A 21,189-nucleotide genomic window follows, 5' to 3' on the forward strand; every position below is an offset into this window, starting at 1 on the left:
TGTGTTCCCTCCGCCCGCCACCCCCCGGTTTAAGGCAATCTAATCTCTGATCTCACCCAGCACATGCTTTGTCTTATTTTCTTACGTGTGCCACAGACCGAGGATCCATTCGCAGCTTACAGACGGGTGTCGGGGAGCTTCTCGGCGAGACCAGGTTCTGGCACGGCAAGGATTACTGCAACTTTGTTTTCAAGGACTGGGTTCAGCTGGACAAGCCTTTCGATGGTAAGGGCCCCCCACAGACACAACGAAAATGCCAGCCCACAATACTGGAAATTACTGCTTGGCCCAAAGAAATCTGTTAATTGGACATGTGTGTGACGTCAGAATGATTCCATAGGTTCTGACGGATTTTACGGGTTTCCTGGAAAAAAGCGCATTATTTAGATATGTAAGTGAAATAAAGCCCACTTCAGATTGAGGTTACCCACATCCATTGTCTGAAATCTAGTGCATGAACCTCCAGGCCAAAGGTCAGGACTCCTCTCAAAATGACTTCAGTTTCCATCAAGGCGGGTTTGATTTCAGTGTGAATTATTAAAAATACAATCCAGATTTTTAATGTAGCAAATCATTAATAATTCAGAGCTATTTTAATTGTATTTCTGCATGGCAGTAGCATAACTTATTTGGCACAATTTATTAATCAAGCAGTATTGCCCTTAGAGGTGAACATTATCATGAGATGATTGCCTGCACTGATGAGATGCCCAAGTCAAATCTGACATTAACTCACATTCACTTCAAAGGAACCCTGAATTACAAATTCACTGCCACATCAGGAAGGTGCATTAAATAAACTAGCTTTCTAATTAAAATAAAAAAATAACATATATTCCAAAAACTTCAAAAAAATTAAATAAATGCATGATTTCGGGAGCTAATGCCCTTAACAGCTCTATATGAATAACATCACAGAGAGCTCAGATACCAGCCAGCTTTTTAGTCACAGTTGTTTGCAATGTAAATCCTAACCTTTTCAACCTGGCTGCTCAGATTTCATTGACAGATACACCACCCCAAGAATGCCATGGCACGATATTGCGTCCGTCGTGCACGGGAAGGCAGCACGTGATGTGTCACGGCATTTCATCCAGCGCTGGAACTTTACAAAGGTAGCGTGATACCAAAACAAGGTCAACTTAACTTTCACCATGTGTTGCTTTTGGGCTAGAAAAATGCGTGCTTTCAGGTCTGGTTTCCTAAAAAATAAATTGAATTGCTATTTCCTCATTCTAGCACACACAAAAATTATGGCCATTTTTGTCGTATTTAATTTGACAAATGAAATGAATGAGTTGGCCAAGTAATTGAATAATTTGTTTAGAGAAAAGAACCGTCTTATGTCCAGTTTTAGGGGTAAGTTTTAAAAAATGTTTACATGTGCAAAATTGGAAGTTACGTGCACAAGCAGCACATACATGTGTAAGTAGTATTTTCCAAGAACTCGAAGTACGCAGTGTCACTTGTAAATGTCAAAGGTGAAAAAGAAGGGTGGTTTAGGGGCATTTTGAGGTGGGGTTCGGAAGTTCACACACAAGTTAGTATTTTGTAAGTGATATAATTACATTCATTACTAAACTTGTTCGTATGCTTTTGTACATGCAAATTAAGTAGCAAAAGCAAAATTGCACTTGTCTCTTTTGTCTGCAGTTTTGAGCGGTAGGCCTGGATTAAGTAGTAGGGGGAGGTCAGGATGAAGTGCTGGAGAGTTCACGTACATGCAACAACTTTAACGTGTAAAATGTATGCATGTAATTTAAAAAAATGAGTAGAGAAAATTTGCATTTTCCTGCATTACAAATACACGCGTGTACTGAAACCTACACGTGTACTTCTGGGGCAGAAATGCGTGGCATTATAGAAACTTGCGGCTCCCATCACGCGGTTTGGAAACTGCTGCTTTAATTCCGGGAGCATCAAACATACGCGTCATTGAAAAGTACCCTCTGAGTATGAAAACCGATCTGATTGCGTTTTCTTTTCTTCCGTAAAGATTATGAAACCCAAGTACAGATCCCTTTCCTATCCATTCTTGTTGCCAAAATCTCACAAGACAGCTAAAGACATGAAGTACCAAGTGCCAGGATCGGTAAACACGAAACTACAGGCAAGTAACGACATCATAGAGATTTAACATAGAGATGTTGACACCGATTGAGAAGAGTTTGGAAGAAAATGTTGTAATGTATGAGTCGAAAACTTGTACTTCTACTAGCACCACCATAATCTATTTTGGTCATTTTCAGCTTGTTTTTTTGGCCCAACAGTTTCCTCCTGTAACGCTGGGCTTCCAGCTCAGTCAAAACCAGCCTATATTGAGTAACATAATAACTAAGTAAATGACTTCAGATAAAGAATGAAATGACCCATCCAGTCTGCCCAGCAAGGCGTTTGAAGTCACAATGGCACAAGTCTTCATTTGCAACTAACTCCCTGGGGTTGGGGGCTCTCCACTTCTAGCCCTCTCCAACCTCCCATTTAGCCCAGGATGTTGAGGTGATAGCCAGGGGCAAGAGACCCCAGCTCCTCTTTGGAGACCCGGTACACGTGCACCCACATTTTGGCCAGTAGCTGTTGCTTTTTGTTTTAGTCATGGCTGAGACTCCCATGTCTTCCCCATCCCCTCCAGTCTCCACCCCAGGAGCTATGGACACTGCCTCTATAGGATCCCCAGCTCCGGCTGACCTGAAGAGCTGAGGCTGGGCATAGCACCGTCACCAGGGCAGACTTTGTCCTTTGGTCTTGATCTCTTGCTTGTTGTCTCATTGACAGTTTTCATGGACATGTGTAAGGCAGTTCACAAAAAACAAACAAAAAAAAATTTGCACATTTCTGTGGAAACTTACTGTCCACTTACCCACTTACTATCCTTAACAGAAACATGGGGATAACCTGCCAGAGCAGTGGTTACTACTATAAGAAACGATGGGCAGACTGGATGGGCCATTTGGTCTTCTGCCATTGATACTGTGTTACTATGTTATGGCTAATTTATAGGCATATCCAAAAAGCTATGACATTTTCTACAGGAACAATGGCATTCCTTGCAGGAGATTAAATAATACCCACAAGAGCATGCAGCTTTTTAGTGATCTTCACTATGCTGGAAAAAGATTTTTAAAAACAAACCTTGCAAAATTTGTACGGAAGCTTTCATTTTCCAAGCAAGGAATAGAGTATACTTTTCAACTCATTAGAAATTCTCTTTATTACTGGGAAGAAATCATACTAGAGATAAGCAAACAGCAAAAGTATTCTGGTTTCACATCATTTGTCAATTGTTTTCTGTTAATCTTGGCATGATCTAAATGTAGTGCTATTCAGTAGTTCATGGTTTTTCGTAGAACAGTGGTTCCCAAATCTGTCCTTAGGGATCCCCAGCCAATCAGTTTTCAGGATTCTCAGAATGAACATCTGTGAGATATATTTGAATGTGTTGCCTCCTTTGTATCTAAATATGTCTCATACATATTCATCATAAATATCCTGTGGGTCTCTGATAACAAGTTTGGGAAACACCACCTTAAAGGAAGGGTTCTCGGCAAGCACTGCAAACAGCTGCTGAGGATATGCACAATAAATATTCATCAGGTGTATGTAAATACATTCGGTCTAAGAACAAAACTAATTTGCATAGTTTGGTTAACCTGGAAGCCAGACCTGTTTTCAGCTCTAGAGGACTGCCCTGCCTTAGATTGACTGTAAGGTCCTCCCAATCTTGAATGCATGCTGACCTTTGATTGAAAAGATGATGGTACCTGTAAGAGAGATCCCAGAGATGATAGCACCCGCAGAGCAAAGGGTATGGGGGCAGTAATCAGGAAGCAGGTGCTGTGACTTGTTGCAGATCTTTTCTATGCAATTCAAAAGCAGCTCTTTGAAACCACATAGGGATTGTAAATGTCCATACATGATACAGCCTGCACAGGAGTCTGCATTAAAATTATTTAATAAAATAATTTAATTCAGAAACAGATGTAATGGTGCTCACTGTCACTTTAAAAGACAGCAAATAGATGTTGGCAGCTATTAGCACCATGAATCTCCTATGTAGGACTGGGGTTACCGGAAGGCTCTGGGTCATCGGGGCCAAGCTGAACCAGTCCTGGTTTTATCCTGTTGTGTCCATGGACTTGTCGTAACATTTCTTACAGAAATTGGAGCAAGTCTAGACCTGAAATTGGACAAAACAGAAGCGAAGCTGCCTTAGCAGAGGTCACAGTGAATGGCAGGGGTACAAACAGGTTTTGAACTTCAGCCCACCTCCTCACCCTGATGCTTGACCCACACAGCCTTCATTTTTCTGGCACATTTCATCAAAGAGACTTGAAATCACTGGCTTTCTGATTTGGGAACGGGGACACTGCCCCCGAGCTCCAGGGGGGCAATACTCAGAAATGCCAGGGTTTCTCAGAACTGTTTTGATAGCTGAGGGGAACAGAAAAGGATGGAGGAAAAGTAAAATCTACTGTATACTCTTCTACCAAGTGTATATTTGCCAGTCATTGCAGTAATAATACGAAAGCTGACCGTAGCGATTGCAGGGCTGAACTACACCACCCACTGTATGAATGTAAGAAAAATCACTTAACCATTCTGTGCTGAAACTTACACTGTAAGATTTGGAGGCAGTGATCTCAGAACCCTGTGACTTAGGGCTTCGGCATCTCAGAATTAGCATTATCTAAGCCACTGGTCAGAGAAATAACTAAAGCCAGCTATACACGATAAAGCTTTGATTGTCATCAAGACTTCCATAGAGATAATCATCCATGGCGCCAAAGGTCAAGTGGTTTGATTTGTTGCCAGAAACCAAGTGCTCATGCATTAAGCTGTGTTTCAGAGCTCTCTGCTTCAGGACCAAACCTCTCTTTCATTCTGCTCCATATCACTTCATTTCGGTACCTTCAGCATCTCTGCCTCTTTCTGCACTTCTTCAGGACATTTCAGGCGCCTTCTCCCAGGGCATGAAGCTTCAAGCCTAACTGCTGTTGCCAAAAAAATACTGACCTTGCTAAACTTGCTTATTCGGGTTAGAATAGCCAAAGGGATGGGACAGGAAATGCAATCAATGATAATGCCATAAATCACTGAGAGGTCAATATTCAAAATTAAACACTTAAATGGCTAATTTATGAGTTAGATGGCTAACTTGGATAAATTATGAATTAGATAGATAAGTTATGAGTTCAAGGATAATTTGCTATTTAGATGGATAGCTCCTTGAAAAATGTCCATGGATAATGTCCATGAAACTGATAGCACCTTTCATGGACATAAGGGCCACCAGCAAGGTAAGGTGCAGGAAATAGGAAGAGGTCAAGCTCATAGGTGGCATTTACCTGTATATAAGGCTCAAAATTAGTGCAAAAACAGCAATTTGTGCTATTCATTTGTGTCCCCTAAAACTCTAAGTAATGCCCTACCTCCTTTCTCTCCTATATCCTTTCTCCCCTCTTCCTATTCCTTGCCCTCCAGCTCTTCCTTCATTTCCCTCTCCATCTCCTTTACCTCCATAGCGTTTTGTAATTAACTCAGGTCTGTGTTCCTCTTCCTCCCATTCACCTGGTGTTTCCTCTTCCTCCTGCCCACCCAGTGTTTCCTCCCCACGATAGTGCAACATTCCCTGATCCTCCTCTCCCTCGTTTTCCCTTTCTCTCTTCCCTTTTATCCCCTTGCTATCTATATCTGTAGCTCCCTCTTTGCCCCATTTCTCTTCCCTTCTTTTCCCTCTCTCCTTCCTCCCTTTTGCTCTGTTACTCTTCTTGCCATACACTAGCCCCACTTTATCTTTCCCTTCCCTCTCATGCTACACATAGTACCACATCCACTGCCTTGTGCAAGGAGCTAAAAGTGCAGAAGCAATCAAAAAGCACTTCTCTCATGCACTGCTGCTGCTTCTTCCACCCATGGCCTACGGGTGATGAGCACTCATAACCAACAGGCCTGGATTTATCAATAGGCACACTAGGCCCGGGCCTAAGGTGGCAGCAGGTTGGGCGAAGATTTTTCTTTTTGCCGTGCTGAATCTCACAACAGAGCCAAAAGACAGAGAAACAGCCCTCTGCTTCCTGATCCGGCCCCTTCCCTCCCAAGCAGCGTGCAGGGAACAATTAGGAAGCGGGTGAGCCTGGAGCAGATAAAGCAAAGGGGGATCATTTTGGGGAGGTTAGGAAGGGCTGAGTGGGGATCACTGGAGGGCGAGGCTGGAGGATGAGCTAAGATTGGCTAAGGGGCATGTGGCTGTGTGTGAGAGAGAGGAGGAACAAGGTAGTGGAATAGCGTTTGTGTGTGTGGGAGAGAGGGCACATTAGTGCCTGGCACTGTTCCCTCAGCTGCATGCGTGCTTGGCCATGCCCAGATTTTCTCAAGACCGTGCACAGCTTTTAAACCCCCTAGTGCAGGAAAACCGTCGGGGCCATGGTGGCACACATTCCACTATGGCCCAAAGTGAGGAGACTGAAGGGGCTGAGGCGGAGCACATGAGGCCCATCAGTTCTGTCGGCGGAGCACATGAGGCCCATCAGTTCTGTCGGCGGAGCACATCAGGCCCATCAGTTCTGTCGGCGGAGCACATCAGGCCCATCAGTTCTGTTGGCTGGATATTTTAAATAAATGTTATTGCCTCTTGTGGTTTATCGTCATTTTCACGTGATGCACAGTAGAGTTAGTTTTCATGCCCTAAAGAGACATCTTAGTATTGTTCATTTCTTTCCAAGCAAAGGTACTTTTGGACAGATAGGTCTGCCTGTCTGATGGTATCCATGAAGTGTATGCTTAGCTTTCCAATTCTAGCAGACTTTACTGGTCTACTTTCTGCTTGGCAAAAGTAGACTGTTCAGCAAGGTTTGCACTCCCTGATTATCCTCATGAATGAATGAATGAATGAAAGGGAAGCAGACATTCCCAAACACATATATCCCCCCCCCCCCCCAGCATTAAACGAGAAGCTGACAAACTGGTTGAGCCGGAATTCCATAATACAGAGGAGCCATGACCATTTTGACCGTATTTCTGTACGGTGAGCAATTGTTCATCTCTTAACACCCCTGCCTCTGGCAGCTGGTGTCACTGCACATTGTTCCTCAGAAGGGAAGTTACTGCAATCAGCAGTCATTCTTGTTTCTTGAGAGAGAAACTCGTGTGTGTGTGTGTCAGACATGATGAATAAGCTCACTCTTGAACAGAAGATGATCATGTCTTATCAGTTTCCTTCTACCTGTTGTTTTCATTCATTTCAGTTGCTGCTTTGCTTAAAAATGAAACAAAGCTTTCATAAGTTAACAAAAATGGTAAAACACAGAATGCAAGTTGCACTGCAGAGGAAAGCTTGTGTCAAAATCCATGTAGGGCATAAATGATTTCTAAGTGAATATTCGAATAAAGCTGAAAGACACTACGCCCTCTCTTTTCCCAGGTGTTGCGTTCTGCTGCCGATTGGTCAGCTGGCATAAAGTACCATGAGGAATCAATTCACAGTGCATATGTTTATGTGATAGAAAACAGCAAATACTACATTTACATAGAGGTAAGAACTTATCTTCTGATCTGGGAATTTGCTGTGAGCTAGAGATTGGAGTAAATCTGGTCAATTTTATCTGTTTATTTATTTATTTAAATTTAATATACCACTTGCAGAGCAAGTTAGCCAAGAGGATTACAAAATAAAATATACCTAAAAGCAATTCATTAAATAAATAAAAATAACATAAATATTCATGTTTGTCATGAATGATTTGAATTCAAGTCCTCAATACCAAGGTCTCTCAAGTGTTGTAACAGGAGTTAGGTGGTTAACGATGTCAAGTGCAGCAGAAAGATCTAGTGTGAGTCACCAGCTTGGTCAGCATGAAGGAGGTTAAGGATAATAGGACAGATTCTGTTTTTTTGGCCTTTACTGAAGCCAGATTGGTAAGGGGTGAAGTATGCTGATCTCTTCTAAGAAGTCTAGAAGTTGAAAATAGACCACTTTCTCCACTAGTTTGGATAGGAGGGGAAGACTGGAGGCTGGGTGATAGTGATTGACTATTTATTTATTTTTCTATACCGACATTCGATCTGGCATATCACATCGGTTTACATATAACAATAGGTCTAAGGCGAACCTTGTAATGACATAGTACATTATAACAGCTTAACTGAGTAACTGGCTATATACCAAACGGTTTTACATAATTATTATAACATGCTTGAATAGCATAACTTAATACAGCATTATAAAAGGTTAATAAATTAACTATGTACAGAGGAAGGGTGGGGCATGATATAAGGTGGGAGGGGGGACTGTGGCAGGGTTATTTGTCTAGGGTGAAAGCTTTCCGGAAGAGCCAAGTTTTGAGGTTTTTTTTGGAAGGTAGGTGTAGAAGGATCAATTCTGAGAGCGGTTGGAAGGTTGTTCCATAGGTGGTGTTCCATATTTGAAGGTTAATGCTTGGTTTCTTCAATATGGGTTTGATCATAGATATTTTAAATAAGACAGGTAGGCAGCCTTGGATTGACGTAGCATTGATAATGGTGGTTAGCCAGGGGCCTTGGGTCTTGTCTCAGGTCATAGATGAATTTGGGAGGTAAAGGGCAAGAGGACTGATTGATCCTCTGAAGGATCTTCTCTACCTCTATGGGGGAGACCAATCTGAACTCAGAAAGTGAGATGCAGTCTGGAGAAATTTGAATAGGTCTAGCTAGGGCTGGTAGAGGAATCTCTGGTTATTTTTGTTGCATAGTTCTATGGGAGGTGATGATAAGGAGTACTGGAAAAGGAAGAACAGATAGATTGAATTTTTGAATCAAAGAATTTGGTGAAGTCCTCTCCTGAGGGGCTCCTCCATATGGTGGTGGTGGTGGTAGTAAGTGCCATGTAGGGAGAGTTTCTTCAGTAGTTGGAATAGTTTCCTTGAGTGATTCCTTGCTAGTTTGAATTTTTGGAGATAGAGAGATCCATGTTCAGCATGTTTGTCTAGCTAAGTATGTCACTTAGCCTTAAACTTATCCTAATCTACTGCCTACTAGATAATAAGCCTGATTCCTTTCTCCAATTCTCATTACTCCTTGATCTAGGAGACTTAAGCTAATATGCAGAGGCACATCATGGACCTCACTCAGCTAATCAGTGCCCACCCACCAGAGTGGGTGGGAACTTTAGATCTGATGTTCCACTCCTCCAGCATCTGTGTAGACACTGGTGGATCCTATCTCCTAGTCCAACCACTACCTACTACAGTTTACACTACGCACTACATATTCCTGAGCCCAAAACTCCTACCTAGAATATGTCCCAGGTCACTACTAACAGCATCAACAAGCTACTTAACCTACCATAAATAGCTGGCTGATATTAGGCTGCCTGGACGGGTTGCTTTAAGGGAGGCCGGTGTTCAGTTTTCTGCTGACCTCAAACCTCCAGACAGGCAGAGACTCCTCCTCCTCCTTCTCCTCTGTCCCATGGAGCTTTGTTGCTGCAGAGGGCCATCCATGACCACATCCCAGACCCGACAGTGGCCTCATCTGTGCCTGACTTTTATATGGAGGCGGGGATGGTGTCAGGACCTGGGAACAAAATGCACATTGCCTTAGTCTTTGGCCGGCTCACCTTTGCAACATGCTAGTTGTTGTCTCCACCACAGCGATAGAGCCTTAGATGGACCCCTGTTTCAACAAAGAAAGATCTGTGAGGGGAGGGGAGACTGGGGCTGGTATGTGGTCAGTTTCTCTCTTTTTAAAAGTTGACAACCATATGGGCAGGCCCAGGCATTACAGACAGAGGAAGTTAAGAACATTGTAATCCTACCAGAAGATGATTCTGGTGAACCAGTTGGAGCATTGGAGGCACATTTGCAGTGTAGATTCCTTCAATATCATTAGACTGATACCTTCCAGAACAGGAGGACAGCATTGCAGGTCTCCAGGTCTCTAAATGAAATCTAGGTGCTGTTGACATGGTGCTATAGCAGCGCTTCTCAACAAGTGTGCTGCCAAACACCGGCAGGTGTGTCGCGTCTCCCTGTGTCCCACTGCCCATTGCATTTCCCTTATCCCTTTTTCCAGCTCCTGTGGGCCAATTGGAAGCCTCCTTTCTTCCTACCCCCATTGCCCAGTGGGAAGCCTCCTTCATTCTGCCTGCCCCCGCGCAGGCCAATCGGAAACCTCCTCCCTTCTACCTACCAGTGGGAGTAGGAAGAAGGGAGGAAGCCTTTGATTGGCCGATGAGGCAGGCATCAGAATGCCTGGGGGTGGGGTGGGAGGGATAGAAGTGTTGAACTCCGATGAAGCAAAGCCACCACAGGACCATGGCGGAGAAGAGGAAACCCGACCCCGACCGTGGCCACCACGGGAGCCCATCCCGGTGGTGGCAAAGAGGAAACCCGACCCCGACGAAGCAAGGCCGCCACAGCCCATGGCGGCGAAGAGGAAACCTGACCCCGACCGAGGCCACCATGGGAGCCCATTCCCGTGGTGGCGCAAAAAGAAAGCCTGCCGGAGTAAAGCCGCGGTGGAACTGGAGCCGATCCCTGCAGTAAAGAAAGAATACGTTTTTGGTGAGAGCTGGTGTGTCTGTGTGTGAATGAGTGCCTGGGTGAGAGCTGGTGTGTCTGTGGGTGAGAATGAATGCATGGGTGAGAGCTTGTGTCTGGGTGTGAATGAATGCATGGGTGAGAGCTTGTTTGTATGGGTGAGAGCTGGTGTGAGTGGGTGCTTGGGTGAGAGCTTGTGTGTAGGTGTGAATGGAAACCTGGGTAAGAGCTGGTGTGAATGGGTGCGAGAGCATTTGTGTGTGATTGAGAGCTTGTATATAAGAGACAATGAGTGTGATTGAGAGAGAGACTGGTCAGGGAGGTGATGTGTTTCTGTGTGAGAGAGAGAGAGAGACTGGTCAGGAAGATGACTGGTGTGAGAGAGACCGAGACTGGTCGTGGGGTCTAATTGGGGGGGGGGTGTGTGTGAGTGACTGGTTGTGGGCACTAAGGAAGAGGACTGTGAGGACAGAGCTTCAGCAGCCCTTGCTGCTTCTGGTGAGTGCTATGGGCCTGGAAGGGAAAGGAGTAGGAGAGTTGCTGGAGAGGGTAAGTAAAGGTGGCTTTTTAAATTTATTTTTCTTGATTGATTGCCATTTTAATTATTGGGTATTATGCGATGTCTGCTGTTTTGAAATATTTTATTGATATTTGGACATGTTTTAATAATTTTTATGAGTTTTTCATTGTTGGATATTATTCTGTTCAGCAGCTGTTTTGTAACATTTTTAGTACAGCTTTACAATTATTTCTGTGTGGGGCTCTATAGCAGCTTGGCTTATTCTGTTTTCCCCAATAAGAAATGTATTAGTGTTTAGGGCCTGGTTTAATAGTTGTATTTCTTAGATAGGGTTGTTACTGTTTGAATGTGTTCCATAATACAGGTGTAACTTTGTGCAGATTAGTTTCTGTGCATTATTGCAAAGCCTGAGAGTCTTTTAGGTGCTATATTTCTCTTTCCATTTCTCCAGGTTCGCACTGCATGCAGAGTGGCTTTTTTGGTTTTCCATTCCAGTTTCTGTCTCCATATTTATAATTTGTGGTTTTTCTGTACTTGGTGAAGGGTGTGTGACCGAGGTGAGGTATTTTACTAGCATGTCGGCATTGGTATCAATCATATTTGTTGTGTTTTCTCAATAGGATATGCATTAGTGTTAAATTACTGTCTTTTCATAAGGAAGGCTATTTTGCCTGATAGTAAAAGGAGTTTGTTTTGCTTTTACTGGGATGTCATCAGAACCAGAATATCTTTTTTGTATGGTGAGTTCTACGGGTAATGCCCTAGATCTGCTCTGCACTCATTGCTGGGGGTTGAGGGGATTCCTGTGGATGCAGAGTGCATGTTTACATTTAGCCCTGTGATGGTCACATGTTCAGTGTGTCACGCATGTGAGAACCATCTGTCAGGTGTGTCCCGGCCAATAAAAGGTTGAGAACCACTGTGCTATAGTACTATAAGCCTTACTGTGTAACTATCCAGGGGATTACTTTCCCATTTTTAACTCCCTCCTCCCATCTATCTTAGCCATTGTAACGACATTTTTCAGCCAGGGGCCTGGCAGAAACAGGCAGGTATATACCCTATACCTGACCACTTGGTGCCCCCATTGTGCAGTGGCCAGAGACTGCTTCCTCCCCAGGAAATGTGGATTTGTGCCTTTGTTTTCAGCCAGCTGTGCTACTCTCATTTTTTGCTTTCTCTGCTGTTGTGTAAACAGATAGTATGGGATCTAGCCACCTAGCCATGGAGTTCTGCACCATGGGGTGAAAATTTCACCCTGCTGAGCAGCCGGATATAGTAGCCTAGTTTCATTATATACAGCCGCACCATAGCTGGGCATTCTGGTGGGTGGGGCAGATAGGGTTAAAAGGAACTAACAGGGTCATTCTTTATTGTGCGATGTGCTGGTTTTGCATGTGGTATTATTCTAATTAGGGGAAAGGGAGGAGTGTGGGCAGCGTTTGGGCGGAGTTATGGCAGCACCACAGGAAATAACCACACTTTTTCTCATGGCGCTATGGGAATGGTAGTGTGCAGCGCGGCCGCACCATGGAGGGCAAAACTGCACTTCTGTGATGCGGCCGGCTGCCCATTATCGCCCTCCCTGCCCCCTTTTTTTTGTGCCTCATCATTCTGCTGTAAATATAGTAGAATGATGAATCTAGAGGTAGGTTAGCTGGTTAGTGCTGATTTTCAGCACTAGCTGGCTAACATTGAGAGAACATTGTACAGATCTCATCGTTGTGTGATGGACTCTCTACCGGGGTAACATCAAGCTAGGTTGAGAGAACATTGTACAAATCTCATCGTTGTGTGAGTTTCCTCACTCCGAAGGACATCAAATCTTCACAAGAGTGCACTGTTCTGTTGATACGTCTCACTCTGAATGCAAAAGTGGCCCCTAACCCCTATACTACTACCTAAATCTCACCTTCAGTTACTAAGTGGGCTTCCTATAGTAGCATAAATAGCTAACTACTACAAGGACCTTGTAGATAGGTGCTCTCTCTCTCTCTCTCTCTCTCTCTCTCTCTCTCTCTCTCTCTCTCTCTCTCTCTCTCTCTCTCTCTCTCTTCCCCGCCCCCTAGTGGTGAAAAGAGCACTTTGCAGGTAGAAAAATGCAATTATGTAGGTATTACCACAAAGGGCAAAAAGTTAATGCACTTTGCAATAATACCTGTGCTAAGTGCTAAGATAACACACATTACCAGTGGCGGATTCCCGAGGAAGACCGGCCCGGGGATTCGCGGCCCAGGTCACATCACGTGGGGCGGCCCAGGACACATCATGTGGTCTCCTGAGCGCGGCTCCTTCACGGCCGCGCACGGCAGACCATGTGACTGGAGCGACCGGCCCACCGGGGGATGCCCGATCCCCCGATGGGCCAATCCGCCCCTGCACATTACAATAAATAGGCTATTACCATAAAACACACCCCTTTTCCTATCACATGCAATATTTAGTGCAGTTTGATAAATCTAGGCCTAAGTTATATGGCTAACTTTGAATGAAAGGATATGTGGGTTAGATCTACCCAGCTGGGTTTTAACATGCTAGATGTAAGAGAATTTGGATCTGCAACCTAGAAGTCTAGTTTGCAACTGAAAATGTGCTTAACTTGGCCGACTAAGTAGGACACTTGGTTTCATTTTAGAAAGAGGCACCTCTGTTTTTTGCCAGTGAAGTAGCTGCTTAGAGATACAATATGTAGCAGCTTATTTGTATATTTTGTAACTGATTTGCATGATGGCAGGAAAGAAGTTACTGAAACTAGTCTTCAGAAAGCAACTGAAGAGGTGGGCAGTTGTGTACAGACATTATAGTTATGGCAAAAGGATGTACTTTGGAGATTTCCTGCTGTACAAAGTCTCAGATTATTTTTGATGTAATTTCAGAAGCATGTAGGATGTACATAAGCTACCGCCATATGTGATAGCCTCTTAGTTGCCTGTAACCATTCCTAACAGACTGAAGATTAAAATGTTAGCAATGAAAACAAAATATGTTCCATTCCAAAATAAGAAGGGCCTGTTTAGTTAAGACCGTCGGCTCAGTGTGCTGCAGCAGTCAAAAAAGCAAACAGAATGTTAGGAATTATTAGGAAGGGAATGGTTAATAAAACAGAAAATGTCATGATGCCTCTGTATCGCTCCATGGTGAGACTGCACCTTGAATACTGTGTACAATTCTGGTCGCCGCATCTCAAAAAAGATATAGTTGTGATGAAGAAGGTACAGAGAAGGGCAACCAAAATGATAAAGGGGATGGAACAGCTCCCCTATGAGGAAAGGCTGAAGAGGATAGGGCTGTTCAGCTTGGAGATTTGGAGAAGAGAAGGCTGAGGGGAAATATGATAAAGGTCTTTAACATCATGAGAGGTCTTGAAGGAGTAGATGTGAATCAGTTAATTACACTTTCAGATAATAGAAGGACTAGGGGGCATTCCATGAAGTTAGCAAGTAGCACATTTAAGACTAATCTGTGAAAATTCTTTTTCACTCTATGCACAACTAAGCTCTGGAATTTGTTGCCAGAGGTTGTGGTTAGTGCAGTTTGTGTAGCTGGGTTCAAAAAAGTTTTGGATAAGTTCTTGGAGGAGAAGTCCATAATCTGCTATTAATCGTTTACTTAAGGAATAGCCACTGCTATTACTGGCATCAGTAGCATGGGATCTTCTTGGTGTTTGGGTAATTGCCAGGTTCTTGTGGCCTCTGTTGGAAACAGGATGCTGGGATTGATGGACCCTTGGTCTGACCCAGCATGGCAATTCCTTATTTTCTTATGACCCTGTATATCCACTTGTTTAAATTATGTATCTTGATCTCATTAATGCTCTGAGCATTTTGTATTTTCCCAAAACATTTTTTATAGTACATGGCAATACTGAGTTAACCGAACTACCGGTATGTATCACCCTTGTTTATTTATCCTGGGACTATGTGAGCCTGACATTTAGTTTGCCTACGTTCTGACAATTGCTGCAGAGGCTGCTGGGAGTCCAAAATGAGCCACTGGCCCCATTCATTCGCTGGACACATAATCTTCCTGAGGCTTATGTAGCCAGTGGAAAATGAAGAAATATTTTGTTAATGCCAGGAATAATGGTTAATTATATTAATCATGCACGTCTGACATATTCAGAGGGGTGATAAACCATTACATGCAGGGCTCTGTGGGGGTGATCCTTAAAGAAAAATTTGCATTCTGAGTTCAAAAAATAGGGTTAGAGGGTTGCTGTGCAACTCAGTCTTTTTCTGTAACTGCATTTTACAGAGAAGTCAATTTACAAAGAGTTTAGGTGCCTAATTTGGCCCTGTTGAAAATTCACTAGGCACCTCAAAATGGATGACAATGGGGGAGGAGAAAGAGAAGGGCAGGGAAGAAACGTTTGGCGTCAAACACAGATTTTTTTTTCAATGCCAGGCACCTAACTTAAGGAATGAATCTCAGGGCCAACATTTAGGTGCTTTTTCAGCCCAAAATCTAGGGACTTAATTTGGCTTGAAAATTCTTTTACCTAAAGTCCTAAAATTTAAGGGCTTGATTTTCAAAATGACTTAAGCGCTGAAAGGCCTGTTTTATGTGTGTAAGTGGCATTTTGAAAGTCAGTGTGGTCCCAGTGCCCATAAAAGTACACGCATGGGAAGGGCGGAGTTGGGCCGCAGTTGCGAGTTACATGCATGGAAGGTCATTTTGAAAGAGTTGCGTGGGGGTATCGTGTACACAAATACAGCCTGTTTTAGAAACCTCAAGAGCGTGCTTACAGGGGTAGATTTTTAAAAAATGCGCGTTCTCGTACTTTTGTTCGCGCACCAGTCGCAAACAAAAGTACGCTGGATTTTATAAGATACGCGCGTAGCCGTTCGTATCTTATAAAATCCTGGATCGGCGCGTGCAAGGCTGCCGATTTTGGGCAGCCGGTGCGCGCCGAGCCGTGCAGCCTACCTCCGTTCCCTCCGAGGCCGCTCCGAAATCGGAGCGGCCTCGGAGGGAACTCTCTTTCACCCGCCCCCCCAGCCCTATCTAAACCCCCCCCCTACCTTTGTCCACGGATTTACGCCTCCTGGAGAGAGAAGTAAATCCACGCACGCCAGCGGCCCGCTGGCGCGCCGAGACGCAACCCGGGGGCGGTTCCGGAGGGCGCGGCCCACGCCCCCGGACCGCCCCGGGCCGAAACCACGCCCCTGGGCCCGCCCCCGAAATGCCGCGTCCCGCCCCCAAAACGCCACGTCGATCGGCCCCGCCCCCCGACAAAAAACCCCGGGACTTACGCGAGTCCCGGGGCTCTGCGCGCGCCGGCAGGCCTATGGAAAATAGGCGCGCCGGCGCGCAAGGCCCTGCTCGCATAAATCCGGGCGGATTTATGCGAGCAGGGCTTTTAAAATCCGCCCCACAGTGTTGTACATAAATGGTAACAGGGAGGGAAGAAAAAAGGGCAGCTTGGGGGTGTTCTGGAACGGAGTTCAGAAAGTTGGACGCACAAGTTGCTGTTTTGTAAGAGTCTTCATGCAGTCAGAATCAAAATTTGTCTCTTTTTTTCTATTTTTGGGTGGGAGGCCTGATTGAACTGGTGTGGGGGGGGCGTTCAGGGTGAAGTGCTGCAGGTGAGCTGGTGGGAATATTGGCAAACAGGGACATGCGTAAGTATTTTCAGAAGTAGAGTGCGCAAACGGTTACATCACAATCGTTTGGCATTAAATGTAAAAAAAAGACTGACATTTTTTGTGCTGACTAATAGAACTTTAAGAGATGATCTGCCTGCTTATACCTTTGAAGGAACAGAAATTCCTTTATCCCGAGTAGTAAGGGATTTGGGGGATGCAGTTTGATTCAAAACTATCCATGAAGGGAGCACTTTGGTAAAATAGTGAAAATAGGATACTACAAGTTACGAATTTAAAGCCTCCTCTGGAAAGAGATGATTTTCGATTAGCTTTGCAGATGCTATTTTTCACAAATAAGGATTATTGCAAGCAGGTATAATCATATTAGGCCTGTCCTGTTTAGTTTTCACTGGCTACAGGTGGATTTTGGAATTCGCTATAAAGATGTAATAATAATTCACAAAATTGTTTTTAACGTGGATAATATCTGGCTGGGGTCAAGGCTTCATTTTTACATACCTCAAAGAGGCTTGCACTCTGAAAATAAAGGCCTGTTGACAGTTCCATCTATCAGACAGGCCCATTTAGGTGAGGCGTGAGAGAAGGCAACATCAGTGACAGCACCTCTGCTATGGAACACCATGCCGGAAGAATTGCCGCTGATTAGCGACTCTAGAGCATTTAAGAAACTTTTTAAGACTTGGCTTTTTAAGCAAGCATTTAAAGAATAGTGTCTAACAGATTTGTAGTAGAGTAAAAAAAAAAAACAAAAAAGAGAAAGTCTAATAAGGCGCCATAAGATAGAAACATAGAAATGACGGCAGAAAAAGACCAATCGGCCCATCCAGTCTGCCCAGCAAGCTCCCACACTTATTTTCCCATACTTATCTGTTTCACTGATCACCAAGTTCAGGGTCCTTGTTGGTAACTGTTTGATTCAAATTTCCTGCCACCCCCTGCCATTGGTGCAGAGAGTAATGTTTGAGTTGCATCAAAGGTGAGCATAAGGCTTAATAGTTAAGGATAGTAACTGCCGCATTCAAGCAAGTTACCCCTTAAGAACATAAGAAATTGCCATGCTGGGTCAGACCAAGGGTCCATCAAGCCCAGCATCCTGTTTCCAACAGAGGCCAAACCAGGCCACAAGAACCTAGCAATTACCCAAACACCAAGAAGATCCCATGCTCCTGATGCAATTAATCGCAGTGGCTATTCCCTAAGTATAACTTGATTAATAGCATTAATGGACTTCTCCTCCAAGAATTTATCCAAACCTTTTTTAAACCCAGCTACACTAACTGCACTAACCACATCCTCTGGCAACAAATTCCAGAGCTTTATTGTGCGTTGAGTGAAAAAGAATTTTTTCCGATTAGCTCTTAAATGTGCTACTTGCTAACTTCATGGAGTGCCCCCTAGTCCTTCTGTTATTCGAAAGTATAAATAACTGATTCACATCTACTCGTTCTTAAAGACCTCTATCATATCCCCCCTCAGCCGTCTCTTTTCCAAGCTGAACAGCCCTAATCTCTTCAGTTTTTCCTCTTAGGTGAGCTGTTCCATCCCCTTTATCATTTTGATTGCCCTTCTCTGTACCTTCTCCGTCGCAACTATTTCTTTTTTGAGATGTGGCGACCAGAATTGTACACAGAATTCAAGGTGCGGTCTCACCATGGAGTGATATAGAAGCATTATGACATTTTCCGTTTCCTAATAATTCCTAACATTCTGTTTGCTTTTTTGACTGCTGCAGCACACTGAACCAACAATTTCAATGTATTATCCACTATGTTGCCTAGATTTTTTTCCTGGGTGGTAGCTCCTAATATGGAACCTAGCATTGTGTAACTACAGCAAGGGTTATTTTTCCCTATATGCAACACCTTGCACTTGTCCACATTAAATTTCATCTGCCATTTGGATGCCCAATCTTCCAGTCTTACAAGGTCCTCCTTTAATGTATCACAATCCGCTTGTGATTTAACTACTCTGAACAATTTTGTATTATCCGCAAATTTGATAACCTCACTCGTCGTATTCCTTTCCAGATCATTTATATATATATATATATATATATATATATATATATATATATATATATATTGAAAAGCACCGGTCCAAGTAGAGATCCCTGAGGCACTCCACTGTTTACCCTTTTCCACTGAGAAAATTGACCATTTAATCCTACTCTCTGTTTCCTGTCTTTTAACTAGATTGTAATCCACATAAGGACATTACCTCCTATCCCATGACTTTTTAGTTTTCTTAGAAGCTTCTCATGAGGGACTTTGTCAAACGCCTTCTGAAAATCCAAATACACTACATCTACCGGTTCACCTTTATCCACATGTTTACTAACCCCGATGCTTGTTTACCCAGACTGCACAGATCCATGCCTTGTTGGATGTTGTCTGACTGTAAATCCTCTTTTCCACATTTCTCCCTGCCGTTGAAGCAGAGAGCAACACAGTATATGTATTCAAAGTGAAGTATCAGGCTTAATTGGTTAAGGGTAGTAACCGCCGCAATAAGATGGATGAAAATTTAATTTTAACTTTTTAATTCCGTTTTATGTTTTTAATATTTATTTTGATTACTGTTTTAAGTTAGATCAATGTGAAGGTTTTGTTTGAAATTGCATTATATATGTATTATATGGAGAATAGAAAACAGAAAGTAGGGAGCGGGCAGTAGAACATCCACGCACAGCACCTAACCCAATACGTGCGTATTTTATATTTTATCTCACTACTAAAAGAAAGATTCTGTTTTTAAAATTATACTTGTTATTAAATATGATACAGGTATAAAAGGACAAGATTTATCACATTCACCAAATAGTATTTATCACAAAATTATGTAACCGAACATTTATGGCACCTGTTTAGATTACATGGTTCTATACACTTATTCAGCATTAATTATGTGCCTTACTGTAAACCGTTGTGATGGCACTTAACGACGGTATAGAAAAGTTTTTAAATAAATAAATGTATTAATGTGGAAACTGCCTATATTTTATGATATTCAGTATAGAAAGAAAGAAATAAAATAAATAAATACTTCATAAAATGTCTGCCTCAGCATTTAATTCGGGGCTGCTTACGCTAGAGTCATTATTCCATGCATAAAATAGATGCACGTAATTTTGTAAACTGGGTAGAAGAGAGTACGCGTGTTTCTGCATTACAGATAGATGCATGCGCTGAAACCTCTGTACGTACTTTCAGGACAGAAATACGCGGGATTTCATAAACTGTGCTGCTCCCTCCGCAAGGATCATAAAATAGTTGCATAAATCTTCTCCGGGCTCATACACACATGCAAATGGTGCACCAGGGACAGTTTTGAAGGCTCTGTTCATATCTTTCAATTAAAAAAAACTATATATATATATATGTGTGTGTACAAGTTCCCACGGATCTCGCGGAAGGTTGTACACCCTGCTTGGAGAAAGCGGAAGTTCATGAGCGGCAGTGCATGCGCACATCTACTCAGCCATTCACCCCACTGTTTTGAAAATCCTCAGTAAAGTCTGCGTGTAGAGTGTGCATGCAGATGTTACCGCTATGCTGGCCATTAGATTTACCCTTCCTTTTCCTATGTGAAGCCCTGAGCAGTTTTTTTTTGTTTGGTTTTTTTTAATGGAGCAGCCCAGAGCATTAACCATGTTCTCAGCCACAGAAAAAGCTTTCAGCCTCATTCCACGCTCCCAGTGCCAGAGAGTGGAGATATGAGAACTTCTTTAAAAAGATGTTGGTGAACCCGTTCCCGAGTGCCTGTGAAAATCGGTGGGCTTGTCAAATCGACTTGCAGATCTTTTTTTTTAAAGAGCCAGGAAACTACTGCTGTCAAAAATCCGAGGTATGACTGTGGAAACCTGCTTGCAGAGCTGCTCAAAGTTTGCTGCGGATTTGCGTGGATCCATAGTGGATTTCCTCAGTTTTGCCGAGATCTGAGAGAAAACAAAATCAGGGGAGTTTGCCTGTGGTTGTCCAATAGATCGGCAGATTTGAAAACAGAACAAAATCCACCCAGTTCCAGTGAGTCCCAGACCAGTTTGCGCATCCCTGGGCCATCTCTTCCTTTGTGTCACATGACCGTGGCAGAACAGGCATTATACCATCATAGAGCACAGGGTGCCGAGCGATACTACTTGGATTCTGGGATTCTAGGGAACATTTTTCACTCTCTAGATACTGGAAAATGCAGAAACATTTCTTGCTTTGCTTATCAAGTCCTTTGAACGTGATCAGCAAGTAAAGGCTCAATAAAATGAAAATGCTGGTGGAGGTAATTAAATTGCAGAAACAGAGGTCAGATGCACACACCGCAAGCGTAGAAAAATAAGTAAGCTTTCATTACAAATACGCACAACATAAAAATAAGTCGCCAATGTGGATTTAGGATTTTGTTGTCCCCCCTAGACACTGTTGGCGCCGTTGCCCCCTCCGTAAGGTTGGACAACAGGGAGAAAGAGGTCGAAGGCACAGTTCCAAATTTTTCTGCAGCAGCACAGGGGGTCAATCCTTTTGCAAAAATAAGAACATTCTGACACAAATTGGGAAGC

The 21,189-nt window shown here is 43.4% G+C and overlaps 1 protein-coding gene across 5 annotated transcripts in view; it reads left to right on the forward strand.

Annotated features, from left to right (window-relative positions):
• PLD1 (phospholipase D1) overlaps positions 1 to 21,189 on the forward strand; it is a 301,509-nt gene that overhangs the window by 223,355 nt on the left and 56,965 nt on the right. For all 5 annotated transcript variants that reach the window (XM_029615277.1, XM_029615278.1, XM_029615280.1 and 2 more), the window contains 4 exons: positions 97 to 225; positions 997 to 1,115; positions 1,997 to 2,110; positions 7,421 to 7,531. In XM_029615277.1, coding sequence (XP_029471137.1) covers positions 97 to 225; positions 997 to 1,115; positions 1,997 to 2,110; positions 7,421 to 7,531 — 473 coding nt within the window. The remainder of the gene's footprint in view (positions 1 to 96; positions 226 to 996; positions 1,116 to 1,996; positions 2,111 to 7,420; positions 7,532 to 21,189) is intronic.

The sequence above is a fragment of the Rhinatrema bivittatum genome, chromosome 9 (genome assembly GCF_901001135.1).
Source record: "Rhinatrema bivittatum chromosome 9, aRhiBiv1.1, whole genome shotgun sequence".
Classification (NCBI taxonomy): Eukaryota; Metazoa; Chordata; class Amphibia; order Gymnophiona; family Rhinatrematidae; genus Rhinatrema; species Rhinatrema bivittatum.